The sequence below is a fragment of the Solanum lycopersicum genome, chromosome 7 (genome assembly GCF_036512215.1).
Source record: "Solanum lycopersicum chromosome 7, SLM_r2.1".
In the NCBI taxonomy this organism is placed as follows: Eukaryota; Viridiplantae; Streptophyta; class Magnoliopsida; order Solanales; family Solanaceae; genus Solanum; species Solanum lycopersicum.
In genome coordinates this window covers 65708109-65725407 of record NC_090806.1, presented here as the reverse complement: position 1 = coordinate 65725407, position 17299 = coordinate 65708109, and the positions used below count along the sequence as shown (strand labels likewise).

The following is a 17299-nucleotide window of genomic DNA, read 5'->3' as shown; positions in this document are numbered from 1 at the left end:
TTACATATCGAGAAAGATAGACCTTGATATATATATTTTTGCTATAAGATATATTAAAGACATAATGCATAAATATAATTTTTAACTTGACGTTACTTGACAACTATGAAGCTTAATTTTATATGTACACAAGTAGATATTTAAATTTATTTAAAATCGAACAAATTAACACGTTCATCCTACATGACACCATACATGAAAGATTTGTGTCCTATGTATATCATGTCATTTAGGATACGTGTTCTACTTGTTCAATTTTATACAAGTTTAAGTGTCTGCTTGTGTACATACAAAGTTAAGGGTTATAGTTGCTAACTAACGCCAAATTAAGGGTCATATATATATTATGCCTACACTAAAATAGGGAGAGAGACGAGCAAGATGAGAATTGTGTATGTTTTTTAGATAGTGAATCTGTATCCAAAACAAGTTATATTTAATTTTGACCTTAAGTATCTTGAGATATATGTTATCTGAACGTATCAAAGTATAGTACAATTCATAATATTATAAATTAGAATGTACCTAAATAATTAGTTCCTAAATTAGTGTAATTTCTTTAAGGTTCTCCAAACATATTCAAATTTATATTTTTGGGCCCAATTCTAAATTAGGAAATGAAACCCAAAATATTCAATTGGGCTTCAACTTCCAGTTAAAAGTCGGGTTCTTTTCCGAATTTGAATTGTATTCATCTCCCGCCCTTGTCCTAATCGACACCACTATCCGCCGGGCGCCGGCAAACTATTTTTCCGGTGAAATCGAGTTGTAAGTTCCCTGCATTTCTTATTCTATCCAGTAATTTACTACTGTTTGTTAGCTTCCATTTATGAATCGGTTTACTTTAATTTCTACTTGAATATGTTCTACTTTGGAGTTTGGACAAATGAAATATGCAATTCTTCTTTGTTTTCCTTGTGATAATCGTTATCTTCCACGTTGCGTTCCCGATTGATATATCCTAGTTCAATTTTTTCAATTAACTGGTATGAGAGTCATGAGGTATCGGGTTTAATCTATCCAAGCTTGATGAACGGAGTTATCCTGTATTTGTGCCGGTGGGAGATAGTAAGTACATTGTGAAATTAGTCGAACTGTGTGGAAGTGAGTCATGAGGTCTTGGGTTTAATCTGTCCAGGCCTTGATGGACGGTTATCTTGTATTTATGTCGGTGGGAAATAGCAAGTACCTTGTGAAATTAGTGGAACTGTGTGCAAGCGAGTCATGAGGTATTGGGTTTAATCTGTCCAAGCCTTGATGGATGGAGTTATCTTGTATTTGTGCCTGTAGGAGATAGTAAGTACCTTGTGAAATTAGTCGAAATGTGTGCAAGTGAGTCATGAGGTCTTGGGTTTAATCTGTTCAAGCCTTGATGGATGGAGTTATCATGTATTTGTGCCGGTGGGAGATAGCAAGTACATTGTGAAATAAGTCGAAGTGTGTGTAATCTAGCATGTACTCCATTTTTGTAAAAGAAAAACGGGTTTTAAGTTGTTGGATGTACTACTTTATTTTCCTTTGGGTATCATAGTCAAAATTTTGAGAACTAATATTATGGAAGAAGAGGACAAAGATGTTAAGGCCTTAAAATGGACTTTTTGTTTCCATATTGCGAGTTAGCAGCCCTTCGAAAGCAAGTGTTGGTTTGAATAAGTCGATTACTGAATATTTCTGCTTTCTGATTGTGATATACTTCTGCAGGCATAATTTGATTGAGTGCGATAATCATGGCAAAGAATCTCATTCAGAGGCCTCTTATATTTCAAGATGAAAACTCGGACATATACTTCAAAAGTACACGATGTCATTTTACTTGTCTATCTGGAAGATTTGATAAACCGTGCAGCTAAGCTTACTGATTTATTTCATTAATTATTTGTAGAGGGTTGGATATCTGGCAAATCAAAGAGTGGTAAACCTGAAGCTCTTAAAAAAGGTATCACAGGGCTTAAAAGTCGTAATGCCCTCAATGACATCACGAACAAATCAACTGCCCTTCCTGAAGAAGCAGCAAAGAAAAAGAGTTCACAGAAGGAGGTTAAAGTTCCAAGTGAGCTTAACATAGCAGAGGAGACATTTCAACATGATCACAAAAAATGTGTTGAGGCACAACGTTCAGGAATCACGCGAAAACATTTCATGGAATTGGTTCTGCCTGGTTGTGGTAATTTCTTCTTACTTCGGATGTGAATTCTGTTTCAATAGTGTTCGATTAATTTGGATTTTCAGTCTGTAAACATAATGATTCATCTACTGACCGGCCCAACTAGTAACACAACCTTAATCATTGATATAGTTTTCTAGCTACAACTTGTTATCGATATTACTTGGATACGTTTTATTTCTTCAAGTTATCTTTTGTTTGGATTGTGATTACTCCATTATTTGGAAAAGACAGTTCTTCGATGCTGAAAATGAGTATTGCATTGGTGCAATATGATAGTCACCGCTATTTTCCTTTATACAGTTTTTGCTCCATACTTACCGTGCTTTGAATCCAATAAGATACTGGAAGAAAACCTTATAGCACATTTTTTCCTGCTGCAGATTCAGCCTCTCATATTGACATACCAAAAACAGAAATGGGAATGGTGAGTCTAGTACTTCATTCTTCTGCATTTTCATACGGATAAGTATGGTCTTGAAGACAAAAATCTATAAGTGTTGTAGTGTTCTCATACGACTAAATTTTTTGGTTCAACAGAATGATAAAGGAATCGATAACTCACACTGCTATCCCGTGCCAGAAGAATTGTCTATGTCAGAGTTCTCTTGGTTGAAATCTTCATGGGATCCATCTTCTCCCAAGAAGAGGGATTCTCCACCCTTCTCTCCTTCTGAGTTGGCGTTTGAGCCTGTCGAATTTACACTTAATGAAGAAAAAGATTGCTGAAATGGCCAGTGAGCTGCTCTATTTAGTCAATGACAAGTATATGATATTAGGTAACTAACAATTTTAAATTTGGCACTAGTAATCCAACAGTTATGGAGTATTATTTACATTTCAGCTTTTTACTAACTGTGGGAGACTTGTCTGAAATTAGTTTGAGCTAAGTTGTGTGAGTTTGTAATCTGAAATGACAAGTAGTGTGTGAATTCGTGATGGTTTGTTCTGAATTTTGCTCAATGCATGAACCTTTTTGTGTTTACACATGGTTCGGCGAAGAGCCTCTTCCAAACGAGGTGTAAAGTAGGCAACTACCTTGACAAGATATTAGTGATTGATTCTACGATTCGAATAAGTGATAGAGACAACTTTACTTTTGCTTCAACATTTTCATTTTGGAATACGATATTGGTGCACTTGTGGTGATACAATATACAAAGTCAATATCCAATATAATTGTTTACGTAAATCTGTACCAACCCCAAGTAGACAAACAAACATAAACCTGTCCCGTTTAACTTTTAAATTTATGTCTAATCAAATAGTATCACGTAAATTAAAATAGAGTGAAATATCATTCGTGCCGAAACATAAACCACTATTGTTTTAGTTTTACACCTCAAATCAAATGATATTAGTAAATTATTCTTAGATATCTGTACAACATTGATCCAAAAACATATTACTACTACTAGTCTACTACTACTAAATACTAATCAACCATTATGATCAAATGAATGTAAAAAAACAGATTACTACTTCTACTAATCAAGTACTACATGATTAAATGAACGTAAAATCATGTGGGTAAAATAAACTGGATGCTAAGTGAAAAATCACTTCTTTATTTCAGTGAGAATTTAAACTTTTTACTATTTCTTATTCAATCAGTGAGAATTTAAACTTTTTATTATTTCTTATTCAATGTTTGATATTTATATTAGAGTCAATTAATTTGAATTCACACCAAACAGGCCTTATTCGGAGGATAGCCTCTTTATGTAGAATTTTTTGATATCTAGAACTCATAGAATTTGAATTATTATTTCCACAAAAAAGTATTAAATTGTTTTGATTTTCTCTTTCCCTCCAAAAGAGAGTTCTAGCAAAGCCCATTAGCTCAAAATCTGAAAATCCAAACAGTCCCTTACGTACCACTACAGTCTACTACACCCCACCTTCGTCGGCGCCCAATGTTCCGTCGACACAACCATACTGATAACCCCTCACTGATCACTTCTTCTAACCCTAATTCCTCCACTATTTTTCATCCCTCCGCCGCCGACGCTGCCGTCGTTTCACATTCCGGTACCATGTCCGACGACGATCACTTAGCTCCTCCCTTCTCCAATCACAACTCTCCATCTCCGTCGCATTCCCGGTCTCCGCTGCCGGGTAGAGACAACAAGCTACTAGCACTGCCTCCACCTCCGATGCTGACGCCAGCGTCGATGTCAGCTCGGACGCCGGTTTTTCCAGCTCGAGAAGATTGCTGGTCAGAGGCAGCGACTCATACGTTGATAGAGGCATGGGGTTCCAGGTATTTGGAGCTCAACCGGGGAAATCTCAGGCATCAGCACTGGGAGGAAGTCGCCGATGCTGTCAACGCACAGCACGGCCATATCAAAAAGCAGTATCGTACGGATATACAGTGCAAAAACCGTATTGACACCTTGAAGAAGAAGTATAAGATTGAGAGGGCTAAAGTATCTCAATCCCCCGGTCGTTATATCTCCGCTTGGCCTTTCTTCAGCAGCCTCAACGTTCTCATTGGAGTCACCGCGAAAGCTTCTCCACCACCGCCGGCGACAACGTTACCTCCTCAACGGAGAATGCCGCCTACGCAGGCAACGTCACCTCCACAATGGAGAGCGCCACCGCCGGAAATGTCACCTCTTCAATGGAGATCGCCACCGCCGGAAATGCTACCTTTTCAATGGAGAACGCCACCAGTGCCTCCTCCGCCACTGTTGGGCATTCCAGTTGGTCCCCGATCGAAGCGTCCAGCTGCAGCCATAGACTACAAGGTGTCCCGAAGAAATTTCTCGGCCATGGCAGCAGCAGCAGCGGCTGCCTCTGATGATTCAGACGAAGAGAAAGAGGAATCGGAGACGTCGAGTGTGGCAGCATCAGCTATGGCCATTGCTACTTGTAGAATCAAGAGAAAGAAGAGTGGGGGGTTGGTAGAGGGTTATAAGATGCTAGCTGAGTCAATAGGAAAATTTTCGGAGATATATGAAAGAGTAGAAATGGCAAAACAGAGGCAGATGATTGAGTTGGAGAAGCAAAGAATGCAATTTGCAAAGGACTTAGAGATACAGAGAATGAAGCTAATTATGGAGTCACAAGTGCACCTTGAAAAGCTTAAACGCTCTAAAACACAGCTTAGAAGATGGTGAGCGACTCTTTTTTTGTGTTTTTTCTTCATTCAATGTGATTTAGATTCATATAAGTGCCTGTGCATGTATCCTATGTCGCTGTAACAACCCAAAAATGCCGAGATCCTCCAAAAGTACTGCATTCTTGGAGTATTCGAGCAACACAGTATGTATCCATGTGTGTAGTCTTTGAATGTTGAAGGAGGGTTTAACTTCCAATCTAGTTTGGGATTGAGGCATTGTTGATTGGTATTAACTATGCGTAGTTACATACCGTCTTTGTTAGATTTGTGAATTATTGGGTATTGATGGTATAATCTTTCTAGCAGCTGTTAATTCATTGTATCTGGTTTTCTGAGGTTCCTTGAATTTACTTTGATCTTCGTTGTTCAGAGTTTCTGAGGGGAGGGGAAATTTTGACTCGTTGAGTCAGTGTACCTCAAATCTTGTTTCTCCATTATCATAACTCTCCCTTGGACATGCAATTTGTGGATATCTTTTTCATAGCTAATCGGAACCTGAATAAATCTTAAGGCACAGGGAATTAAGGATTTCTAGGAGCTAGTGGCCTCACTTCAATCTTTCATTGTGCTAGAAACAATGGAGTGAAGTTGACAATGATTGGAAGGGCTTCGACTAATCAAGGAGATGTGGACTGGGGCTTCTCCCGTGGTTATAAACTTGATTGTTTTTGCTGAATAAATGTTAATCATGTCTAAGTGAGAGAGTTGATGCAGAGCAATTCATTTTCTGCGATATCTTATAGAAGTTGCTCATGTAAACTCACTCACTATGAATTGAATTGTGTCTATCTTTCCGAATCATGTCCGTGTTAAACTAGCTAATGGGCACTTCTGAATGATCTATAGAACATTAATTATGAAGTTAATCGGTGTGCATAAGAGACCGTGTTTTTTCCGTTTCTGCTGCCTTTTTCTCTTTTCTTTTGAATGGTGGTCAGCTAATTACTGTGTTCTTGATGATCAGATAATTGCTTGTAGATGGAGGTTTGGTGGCATGCTCTGCAATCTAATGCGGGGATCTTTATGCAAGCCATATACATGCATATATATTTTGATTAGCGTATTCATATGAATACCAGTCTGCTACTTTGAAGATGCATTAGAGATGTTAGTTCCACGCATGGTCGTTGCTCAAGAACTTGTATCTAGCTGCTTAAAATCTGGAGTAATTTTGTAACTTATCTTTCTCTAGATAACATGTTTTTTTCACTCCAGCTAGGTGAAAATGGTGACTTGAGAGTTGAGACTTTCTTTACTGTGCTCCTAGTTATATATTATTCGAAGCTTCAAGCTGTTGATGATGACTATCTATGCACTAAGTGGATGCATGAAGGTTTAAACTTTAGTACATTGGATTGTGATGACCATAGTTTGTGTTCTTTTTGGTCAGCAAAAAATATGAATATTTTCATAATCCTGAACATACAGAGATTCAATTTGTGAAATTACACCGAATATGTGTTGTAATGAAAAACCTACCGAAAACATTCAAAGTTTATGAGAAAAATATCGGAGGCTCGCCCCAAAAGCGCCTTTGAAAACACTTGAGGTACTTGCCGCCCCTAAAACGTCTTTGAAAACACTGGTTGTAAGTGACCCATCAACATGAGATTTCATTTCTCACCAACAACTTTGCTTAGGCTTGGTCACTATCTATGTCGCCATATGATATGGCAATAATGCATTTTGTCACTGACCTAGGAGAGCGACCTCTAATCAAAGTTGCTTAGATTTTTTTTTTTTTTGTTGGCTACTTAGTAGTTGTATCTTGAGTCAAGGGCGTATTGTCATAAACAAGGTAGAGTGTGTGTTATTTTATGTGTTGGCTAGTCAAAAGTTGTATATAAAGCCAATGATCTATCATAAACGAGGTAGAATGTGCTATTTTATTTGTTGGCTAGTTTGGGAGTTGTATCTTGAGTCAAGGGCGTCTATCATAAACAAGGTAGTGTGTGTTACCTTTTATTTATTGGTTATCAAGAGTTGTATCTCGAGTCAATGACCTATCATAAACAAGGTAGAGTGTGGTGTTATGACCTTTTATTTATTGGTTAGTCAAGAGTTGTATCTCGAGTCAATGATCTATCATAAACAAGGTAGAGTGTGTTATTTTTTTTGTTAGCTAGTCGAGAGTTGTATCTCGAGCCAATGACCTATCATAAACAAGGTAGACTGTGCTATTTTATTTGTTGCTTAGTTAGGAGTTGTATTCGAAAATGAAAAAGTATGTGATAATAACATAAAAAAAAATTTATGTAAAGAAAGAAAATCACACAAACAAACAAAAAGGTATTTTGCTCTCGTTGAGAGTCGAACTCAAGACCTCCCGCTTACTAAACGGGTGCTCTAACCAACTGAGCTACGAGAGCTGCTTGTTTTATAAAAAATTTAAAAGTATATTGTACGTATAGTCAGCAGTTACTGATAAGGGTGTGTTCTTCATTGATGCTCCTATAGGTGTGTGCATTGTTGGTTCAATTTGATTATATATATTGGCTTGATTTATCCATTTTTTATTTGCAAACATGTTAAATTGATTACTAAATCAACAAGATATATATTGTCTATTTATACATACTTGCTAATACATTTAAATCTATTTTACTTGTGTTTTTTTTTGTTTTACACGCTTATTAATATCTTTTCATATTTATATATGATTAAGGGTTAAATTGAAAATAAATAATTAATGATATCTTAATTTTTTTTTAAAAAAAAAATCATACATTAACTATTTATTTTTAGTAAGGATGACAAATAAAGTGTTCCGGAAGGAATATTAGAAAGGAAGATTATATTCCTAAACCAAAACGGAATAGGGGAAAAAAAAAGAGCCGCTATTTTCCTAATTTGATTTCTATTAGGAAAAATAGTATCTTAATTTGTCCTCTCTATATATTACCATCAAAACCATGAACATCACTCATCAACTAAAACAAAATCACCATTACTGCTAAATAATTTGCTCTTCTAAAAAGAAATATTTGTACAAGAAAGATGACTTCTTGTGGCAAAGTAGAAAATCCAATTCTATGTGCAAAGGGTTGTGGTTTTTATGGAACTTCAAGCAATAACAATCTTTGTTCTCAATGCTACAAAGCTTTTCTGAAAGAAGAAGAAGCCAAGAATGTCGCGGTTTTATCGGTGAAGATATCATCTCTTACTTGTCAAGATGATTCTAAAGGTACAACCGAGAATATTAAGCAAAGATGCATGACTTGCAAGAAGAAAGTAGGATTAATAGGGTTTAGTTGTCGATGTAAAGGAATGTTTTGTAGTGTTCATAAGTATCCTGAAGAACATGCATGTACTTTCGATTACAAGTCTTCTGGTCGTGTCACTTTGGCTACGGAAAATCCTCTTTGTAGACGTGATAAGCTTGAGAATAGGATCTAAGGACATTGTTTCGATTTGCTATCAAATTTTATTTTATCTCTTAATAAAAATCCCAAATTGGTTCTAGTCTTTTATACATCCCAAATTGGTATTTTGTTGCTATCGTCAAGGTAAAGTTGGCTAATATCAATTTTTTAAAAAAACCTAGTCTAGACTATTAAATCACACGGTATAAATTTCAGTAAACACTAATGAATCTTTGCTTAACGTAAAATTTCACTATGTTTTTAGGTAAATGGTATAAATTAAAGTAAAATTTGAAGATATAGATACTATTAGGCTGGTAATTGTGAAAACAAACTAAACATGCAGTTCATGAATGTAATTTTTCTCTTTTTGATGTGTGTTTTAAGGTAATACTTGAACAATATGTGAATTTAAGAAACTGAGAAAAGCCCATATTAAGCTTTTCAGATCAGAGCATAAATAACACCATAGCATGACCAAAATACATACAACCAAGTTTAGTTTTTGATTAAACATCAAATTATACCCAAACCAGCAAGAACCTCCCATAGTTGAGCTTGTGCTATGCCCCTAGCTGCGCTTCCTGTCCAACAACTACTTCCAATTCCTTTTTGGCTGAAAGGAAAATCTATTCTACTTCCTGTAGGTAATCATCTATTTCAGTTGGAGTGAGAATTCTGCAATGAGATGAACGACCGTTTTAGTAACCGGCTAACAGAGTGAACTCATGTTAAAAACTGTAAAGACAAGAAGACACTTGCCTGAATACTTTGTCTGTTCCAATAATTCCAATCTCAATGTTTTTGCTGGAGATCTGTCCTTCAAATCTGGATTAACACACCAAATAAGAGTTATTTTAGAGGATTCTTTTACTATTATTGTTCAGGGAGAGGGGAGGGGGGCAGAACGTCGATAAAGAAACTTTGCATTGAGAACCATTACTGCACAACAAGCAAGCAATAGGAATGGTCTCGCAATTTTGGACAAGTTCAAGTGCGTGATATTTCTGATACTATATATTTAACATGACGAACAAGATTTAAATCCTTTTTTTTTTGTGGTGCCAACAAACATTATGTGAATATAGAGGACACCAAAATCATCTAGAGGGTTGAAAAAACACGTCCCATCAAAGGGGATATTTTCATATAGAACAGACAGCTCCTGCATATAGGAATAAATTAATCTTACCCCTCCTTCAATGTCAGGATAGCAGTGTGTACAGCATCATCGAGCTCCATTTCCTCCGTGTATCTGAGTGGAACAGGAACGTTATGTTTTACTTTAATAATACTTCACCAGTAATCAAACGGGTTGAAAAGCACCCCAAATTAATAGGCTTGGTAGTTGGCCAATGAGACAATGTTCCAACATGCAGACAACATTTGACATTGTGGGACAGAAAAATGGTTAACATCCTTCAAAGGTATGTCAAAGTTTGACCTACAACTCCAATCGCCAGCACCAACTGATGTCACAAAGCAGTATGGGCAGAAGCCCTCTGCTGGCTACTTGTTTCAAGCAAATCAATTGTACATTACCAACAATTCTCTTCCTAGCACATTTGTAGAAATGCAATAAAACCCATACCTTTATAGATTTCCTCCCTTTTCACCCCCTCCCATCTTCTGATGCCATGAGGCTAATAAATTACAACTCGGTTCGCGTAATAACCCTTAGCACATCCAGAGTAATAGAATAGAACAGATGCAAATCATTGACACACTCACAAAGTGAACAATGTCTCCCTTGCATAAAAGCTGTTCCAACTACTTTTTGCAACTTTTGGTAAAAGTAGAGGAAGTGCAAGAAGCAGTAGCAGGTTGATATAAAGATGGTGCACAGTAAAAGATCAAGACAGTCCATCAATGGATGAAGAATTAGACAGCTGTGGGTTATTGAGGAGAGATTATTGTTCTTGTTTAACCAAAACTATTAGGGCTACAAACTCATGAGGTAGCTGGTTAAGATGAGTTTTCTAAAACTGGTAATTGTTACATAAAATCAGACAGTAACTTCGATTGTAGACCAGTAAATGTAAAAATATAGCATTTAAAAAGAAGAAAAAGGAGGTTAAATATTTTTATGAATAAACGATCAACTTTTTTTAAATGAATAAGGATTCACCTCTTCTCGAGAAATGTCTTGGCATTAGAGACATTCTTTCCCATTGCTGAAGCCTTCCAAGAGAAGTACGAACCAGATGGATCAACCTAAAATGAGAAAAAAACAGCTGAACATGAAAAGAGTTCAAGCAACAAAGGAACCTGCAGGCTGCAGCTCATTAAACAAAATTTACAAAGAATAAAAGCTCCCACAAGTGAAACACCATGAAGAAAATCAATACAAATTATGTAAATTCACCTCATGAAGTATAGATCACCAAATTAGACACCTCAAGAACAGAAAGTGACCAGAGAGATCACCAGCACTGATAGACAACATACCTGATATAGTTGTGGACCCTTGTCATCAAAACCCGCAACCAAGAGTGAAACACCAAATGGTCTTACACCACTGTACCGGAGAAAACAGAAAAACAAAAGTAAGGGATTGCCCAAGAAGACTAAAAATGACCTCTTTCTTGAACATCCAAAAGAAAATCACACATAGATACAGATGAGCATCTGGATTAGTTTCAAGAAAGATATGGCTTTGCCTGCCCTACAGTTGATAGTCTGATGAATCATAAGTGTTGATCTTCGTCAACAGAACAATTAATTCATATTCTAACATGAAAAGAGAGCACATCCAAGAGAACCAAAAAGTTTAGAGGCCAAGTTTAACCTCCACTTCCAGAAATGCTTCCGGAGAGTAGCTAAAAATTAGAAATGACTACAACAACTGTAGTGCACATTGCTTCCATCCTATATAAAGGAGGCTTGTGCAGCCCCAGTAATCCAACAACGATTCCTTTAGAAATTAACCCAAACTCAAAAATCCACCTACTAAACCTAGGTAAGAAATAACAATGCAAAGAGAGGAACGTTATTAATCTTAAAATATTGTTAATGAATAATGAGTAACAAATAGAATTGTTTAGTCAGTGATAACTATTGGTATCCAACAACAAAAACTAGACCTCAGGTCCAAACAAGTTGGGATTGACAATACGAATGCTTATTGACCATGTTTCTCGATATTTAAAATATGATCAGCACATATTATAGGATCCTCCAAGTGAAGTGGAAGTATGGAATAAAAGAGTGCTTACCCTGATTGGGTGAATTCCTGCATGACAGCAGCAGTTTCCCTCACCAGTTGAGTGACAGGGATTGGTTCCTATGCACCACATAGATAAATCAGGCAAATGTAGAAGGAATAAAGTATGCTAAAGCAACATCACATTAAAGCACTAGTGTGAAACAAACAATGCAGGTTAGAGGAAAAGGGAGCTCCAATAGAAAACCTCTGCCTCCGTATAGCAAGAGCAAGATTAGACAGCAACTTTATATGTTAGCATCAATACAAAGAAGAAGCATCTTAAATTGCAAAATAGTAGGACAGTTATATCAATTGTACAAATATCACCCGGCAGAGTGGTAACATTACACTTGAATCATTAAGGAAATACTGCACTTGAATCATAGAATTGAGATTTGATGAAAGCTAATTCATACTTTATAGAGTCGGTAATATTGCTCAGCTGACTTCCTACTTTTCCGAACCAAAACTCGAGAATCAGGACCCATGCCACTGCAAGGAGTAAATTTTGGTATTAGAGAGATCACCAGAGGTAATGCAGTAACCACAAGAACATATAAAAACACCCCGTGGAAGGATATATCAGAGAACTAAGACCATTTGCAAGGCATATATTGATGCTTTACGGATATTGTAAGATAATTTGGAACAGAAGTAGAACCATATCAGCTTTCATAGGTACCATCCTTCCACGTATAACAAGTTGTTAGTTTCAAGTTCTAATGAATAGCAACTAGCTAAGCAAGGCAAATCGCCAATCGATTTGTCAATTCAACTATGGACAAAGCACCATGGGCATAGGAAATTTTTTGTGCTCTATCATATAACAGATTGTACCTGTACACAACTCCAATATTTGATGTCAAAGTCTGAATTTTCTGCACCTGTTATACATTCAAAGAATCAGGTGTAGAAGGGTAAACTAAAAGGAAGACGCAACATGGCAAAGGTTAAGGAATGTAAAGCAAAAACAAAAAGGCACTTGGAATGCCCATGCAGTTCCAAGACGTGATAGGTAGAAATAAATATCACCGAACCACAGAATATACGAATTTAACACCAAAGACTACAAACATGAATGCACTTGTTGGTATGTTGTAACCTGGTAACTGGCTAACTGCTTTTGTGAATATAATTTAGAATATAACTCTACAGAGCAGTAAAGTAAACATTACTAAAATTTATATATTTTCAATGCATACGCAAATTCAAACAGACTAATTATCTAAACTTAATAAAAAATCATCATTTGTTTCAATCTTGATGAAGCTCAATTGGATATCAGACCAGGTACTCATAGATTGAACTAAAAAGAAGATATCTTCTCTTATGCCTAACTTATTACTAAACTGCAAACTACTACTCACACCAACACAGTCATTGGAAATTTTTATCAACAAAAAGTTAAGAGTATAAAAATAAATCACTAGAATCAACTTTAGAGAGAAAAATAAGAGCACTACTATATTTGATTAGCTATCAACAGTCAGTCTGGCAACTATAATATACAAGGAACATTCATTATCATAAATAGACAACAGAGGATAAACTTTACGGGATATACTTACAGATGCTTCATCAACTAAGATAGATGGTAATTTCTTCTCGGTAGCAATTACAACACCATTAGAAGCTGCAATCAAACAGTTGGATATATAAAATCACTACAAGAACTTCACAACTATTAATCGAGCTAGGAAAACAAAAGCTTGAAACTTCTCCAGAAGGAACTCTTAAATGAGAAGTAGAATCACACCACAATACCTGAAGGACATGTGTATCCTATTATAGTATTATTGGCTTATAAAGTCACAACTACATTCTTCAGTCTTCACTAAATTAAAAATCCCAGTATGGGGATGCAAGTCATCTATGTTACAGAGCCAAAAGCATTTAAATCAACAACTAGAAGTAAAACGATGTTACAAGATTCGGTTTCAAATATTTCAGAGTTAACTTGTTCGGCATTCTCTACGATAACCTTTTTTATAATACAAAGCAAGTGAACATGCTGAATAGAACATAATCGCAGACATATGTTAACGCTATTGCCATATCAATAACTTTGCATTTAAATTAGACCTTGAGTTACCTTTAATTCCCAATGATGTTTGGCCAGATCCAACAGCAGTCAATGCATGCTCAATCTGAACCAGCTTTCCAGATGGACTATGCCACGGCATATTACAATATCAGACATCAAAATTGAGTAGAAACTATATAATTGATCCAATACATACAAGTTCTATCTCATAAACCTATACCTGAAAGTTGTAAGTGAGAAAGAATACTGACTATCACCCATTGCCTTAAGGACTAATTTTCAGTTGAAAACCTGTAAAATGATAACGTTCCGAGCAAAAACAGTATAAGTCAGACAGTAGAATCACTAGCTTAACTAACATCATTACTGAAACTGCAAATTCACTATTTTAAACCATGATTAACTAATTCACCAAAAGGTAAATAGACCGAAAATCGATATCCAGAACTTCACTGAACACCAATAAATATTCCACTTCTTTTCTACTTCATTAAAACTAATATTCATCGCTAAATTTTAACAATGCTGCAGGGATCTAACGAAGTATGCTGCTCCCGGATTAATCTCTCTCATATCTGATTCGTATAACAAAAAATTGAAATATTCACGTATTTAATCAGAAAATGTGCACAATCTCTTTATTCAATACATAAAAAAGTAACCAAAAAAGCATCAAATAACACAGGAATAATTTTAATAGTAAGGAAAAAAGCATAAAACCTAAGTAAATTAAAGCGAAAAATAAAAAACATTGTGACAATTTATATCTACGATTGCATAAGAGATCAAATTTTACATACGATCGAGAGGTTGAAGATGAAGATGCAAAGTTTCAGCAGCAAAGAGGATTTGCAGAAATAGCTTGTTCCTCCACTGATACTTTTCTTGTGCTTGAGCCTTGAAGAAGAAGAAATATATTTTGGACGAGAAAGATGGTCACTTAAGTCCCAAAACTCTTTATAAAGTTTAATGTAGTCCCTAAACTAATATTTAAGGCTATTAGGACATTGAATTATAACTTTTTTCAGCTTCAACAGTCCATATACTTGATTTTGGGTGAAAGTATATTTATTAAGGGTGACAAAATTAGCTCACGGAAATATGATCTTCCTAAATGTTGATTTATCTATTTATTTGTTACCTTTTTTATATATAAAAAAAAGTTGAGCTGATATTCGTATTGTGATTATAAAAGTTAAATATCACTATTTTAAAATTATTGATATTAATCGGATTAAATTGAACCGCTATAAACTTAATACATTTTTTTAGTCCATTTGAACTCAACCCATTTGAGCTCAAACTAAACTTAAGCGGGTCAAGATCTAACCTAATTTCTATTTCAACTCATTTTAATATCTCTAATTTCAATCTAACCAGCTCATTTGGCATCCCTAATTACCACCTTAAGAAGATAGGACTCGACTAAGGTGTCAAAGCTTAGATGTGTTAATGACCCTCACATTTATTAATTTGGTTAATTTTGATTTGTTCAAATTCAGCTTAGGTTAATATTAGATATTGATTATTATATATCTCAAACTAATGCATGAAAATTTTTATCAAACTATTTTTTAAAAAAAGTTTATTTTGTTTGATGTGTTATATATTTGTTGAATAGATTATTAACTTTTATTTAGTAATTAAATAAATTAAAAGAAAGTAGACAAAAAATAAATAAAATTGGTAAGAGTTGGACGAGTTTAATTGTCTCCATTGGTTAGGATTTACAACCCCAAGTAGTAATTTCTTGATAAAGCTTTTGATAATAATTAACCTATTGATTAAAACCATCTTAATCTAAAATTTATATTATTTTTACGGATAAGTGAATAGTTTTCACCTGTTATAATATTTGATATTCGCACAAACATAATGAAATTGAGAAATAATATGCACCTTTCAATCAACAAATCCATCACAAATGAACTAGTAATATTTATGAAACACATAAATTATACCTATAATTATACCACTAATTGACCTATATAGGATTTTGGGGTTAGAATTTGTTCATTTTATCTCAAATATGATTCAACGTCATTAAGTATATATAGCTTTGAGATAAATTTTATCGAAACACTCAATAATCTCTTCTTTAGATTTGTTAAGGTGCAAGTGGCCCCCGTATTCCTATTCATATGATTATTCAAACTATTTATTCTAATATAAGTTATTGGGTTAAAGCTAATTAACCCAAAAATACTCTCCTCATATAGTGATAGTATAATTGTTTTTGGGAAACTTACGTAAATATACTATAAATAAAAAATATTTATCATTTATAGTAATAATATTTTTTTTTCACTTGATCATTTTTAATTCATATTACAAAGTACAATTTATTCTTCACATATAATACAAGTTTAATTGATGGATAATACATTTTAATACACTTGTACTATAATGTGTAAACTTCTTACCAAAAAAGCATAATATACTTTTAAAAATAGTTATAATACATAAATATTGCATACTTAATTCACTTTTAATACATATTACAGATTTAACATGGTATTGTTATAAATGATATTAAATAAAAAGTATAGCTAAATTTGTAATTATTTATTAAAAGACACCATCCATATAATTTTTCCAATTTTATTTGTCTTCAAATTTAATCGCATAAATTTTATATATGTTATTTCTCAATCTTTTCAACTAATTAACTTATTGGATATCCAATAAATCTTTTTTCCACATTCATAATAATTTAAAATCTTAGTGGAAGGGATAAATATGACTTCAGTTGTAATGTTGTAACAATGAAAACATCAACAATTCAACATTAACGATGAAGGCCTCCCTACGAAATTTGAGAAAATTTTAGAAACAACAAATATAATAGATACAATAAGGCTCTATAACTATAGTTTTGTTTGTTATGGATGGTGTACAGTTTGTATATTTATGCATGCAAATAGGGTAAGTATATATACACAAATTTTGTATTTATATATTTAAGAATTTTTTAGAACTTTATTTGTATATTTTGTTTGCCAATATACAACAAGGTAATTTATTATGATTTTTTCATAAATCGTATACAAATAGTTAGGGTAATTAGCACATACAAAATTATAAATTTATATAATCAGAAAATAAATTATACAACTTCTCAATGTATGACAAATTATATAAATCAGACGAATAACAAAAATTAAAGAAACTGTAGCCGTGAATTGTACTTTTCTCTATGTAGCTATACTAGCTAATATGTGTTAATTATTTGCTATTCTACAGATTTTTTCCATTAATTTTTTATCTGAGAACTAAGACCATTTGCAGATGAATGTTTCTAAATGTATATGTATTACACTTTTATTTAGTCTGTTTCAAAAAAAGAATGATATTTTTTATTTTATATATAGAAATAATTTAGCTTTAAAATTTTCGTTTT

The 17299-nt window shown here is 34.2% G+C and overlaps 3 protein-coding genes and 1 non-coding gene across 4 annotated transcripts; 2 read left to right on the top strand and 2 right to left on the bottom strand.

Annotated features, from left to right (window-relative positions):
• Positions 1-634: 634 nt before the first annotated feature.
• On the top strand, positions 635-3242 carry LOC104648382 (protein PATRONUS 2-like). The gene is made up of 5 exons (XM_010325386.4): positions 635-768; positions 1702-1794; positions 1883-2164; positions 2548-2591; positions 2705-3242. Exons 2-5 carry the CDS (start codon positions 1728-1730, stop codon positions 2891-2893), a joined length of 582 nt encoding a protein of 193 aa, XP_010323688.1. The 5' UTR covers positions 635-768; positions 1702-1727; the 3' UTR covers positions 2894-3242.
• A 702-nt stretch (positions 3243-3944) lies between these two features.
• On the top strand, positions 3945-6592 carry LOC101247539 (trihelix transcription factor ENAP2-like). Its single transcript, XM_004243237.5, has 2 exons — positions 3945-5282; positions 6253-6592. Coding segments are annotated over exons 1-2 (1203 nt in total). The 5' UTR covers positions 3945-4080; the 3' UTR covers positions 6254-6592.
• A 991-nt stretch (positions 6593-7583) lies between these two features.
• Positions 7584-7657, bottom strand: TRNAT-AGU (transfer RNA threonine (anticodon AGU)). The gene has a single exon. It is a non-coding gene; the product is annotated as a tRNA-Thr (tRNA).
• Positions 7658-8996: 1339 nt separating this feature from the next.
• Positions 8997-14860, bottom strand: LOC101247839 (proteasome subunit alpha type-2-B). Its single transcript, XM_004243238.5, has 12 exons — positions 14700-14860; positions 14120-14190; positions 13948-14024; positions 13424-13488; positions 12693-12739; positions 12272-12347; positions 11866-11933; positions 11099-11168; positions 10779-10864; positions 9843-9905; positions 9413-9478; positions 8997-9328 (listed from the first exon to the last, which is right to left on the bottom strand). Exons 2-12 carry the CDS (start codon positions 14158-14160, stop codon positions 9280-9282), a joined length of 708 nt encoding a protein of 235 aa, XP_004243286.1. The 5' UTR covers positions 14161-14190; positions 14700-14860; the 3' UTR covers positions 8997-9279.
• Between the last annotated feature and the right edge of the window lie 2439 nt (positions 14861-17299).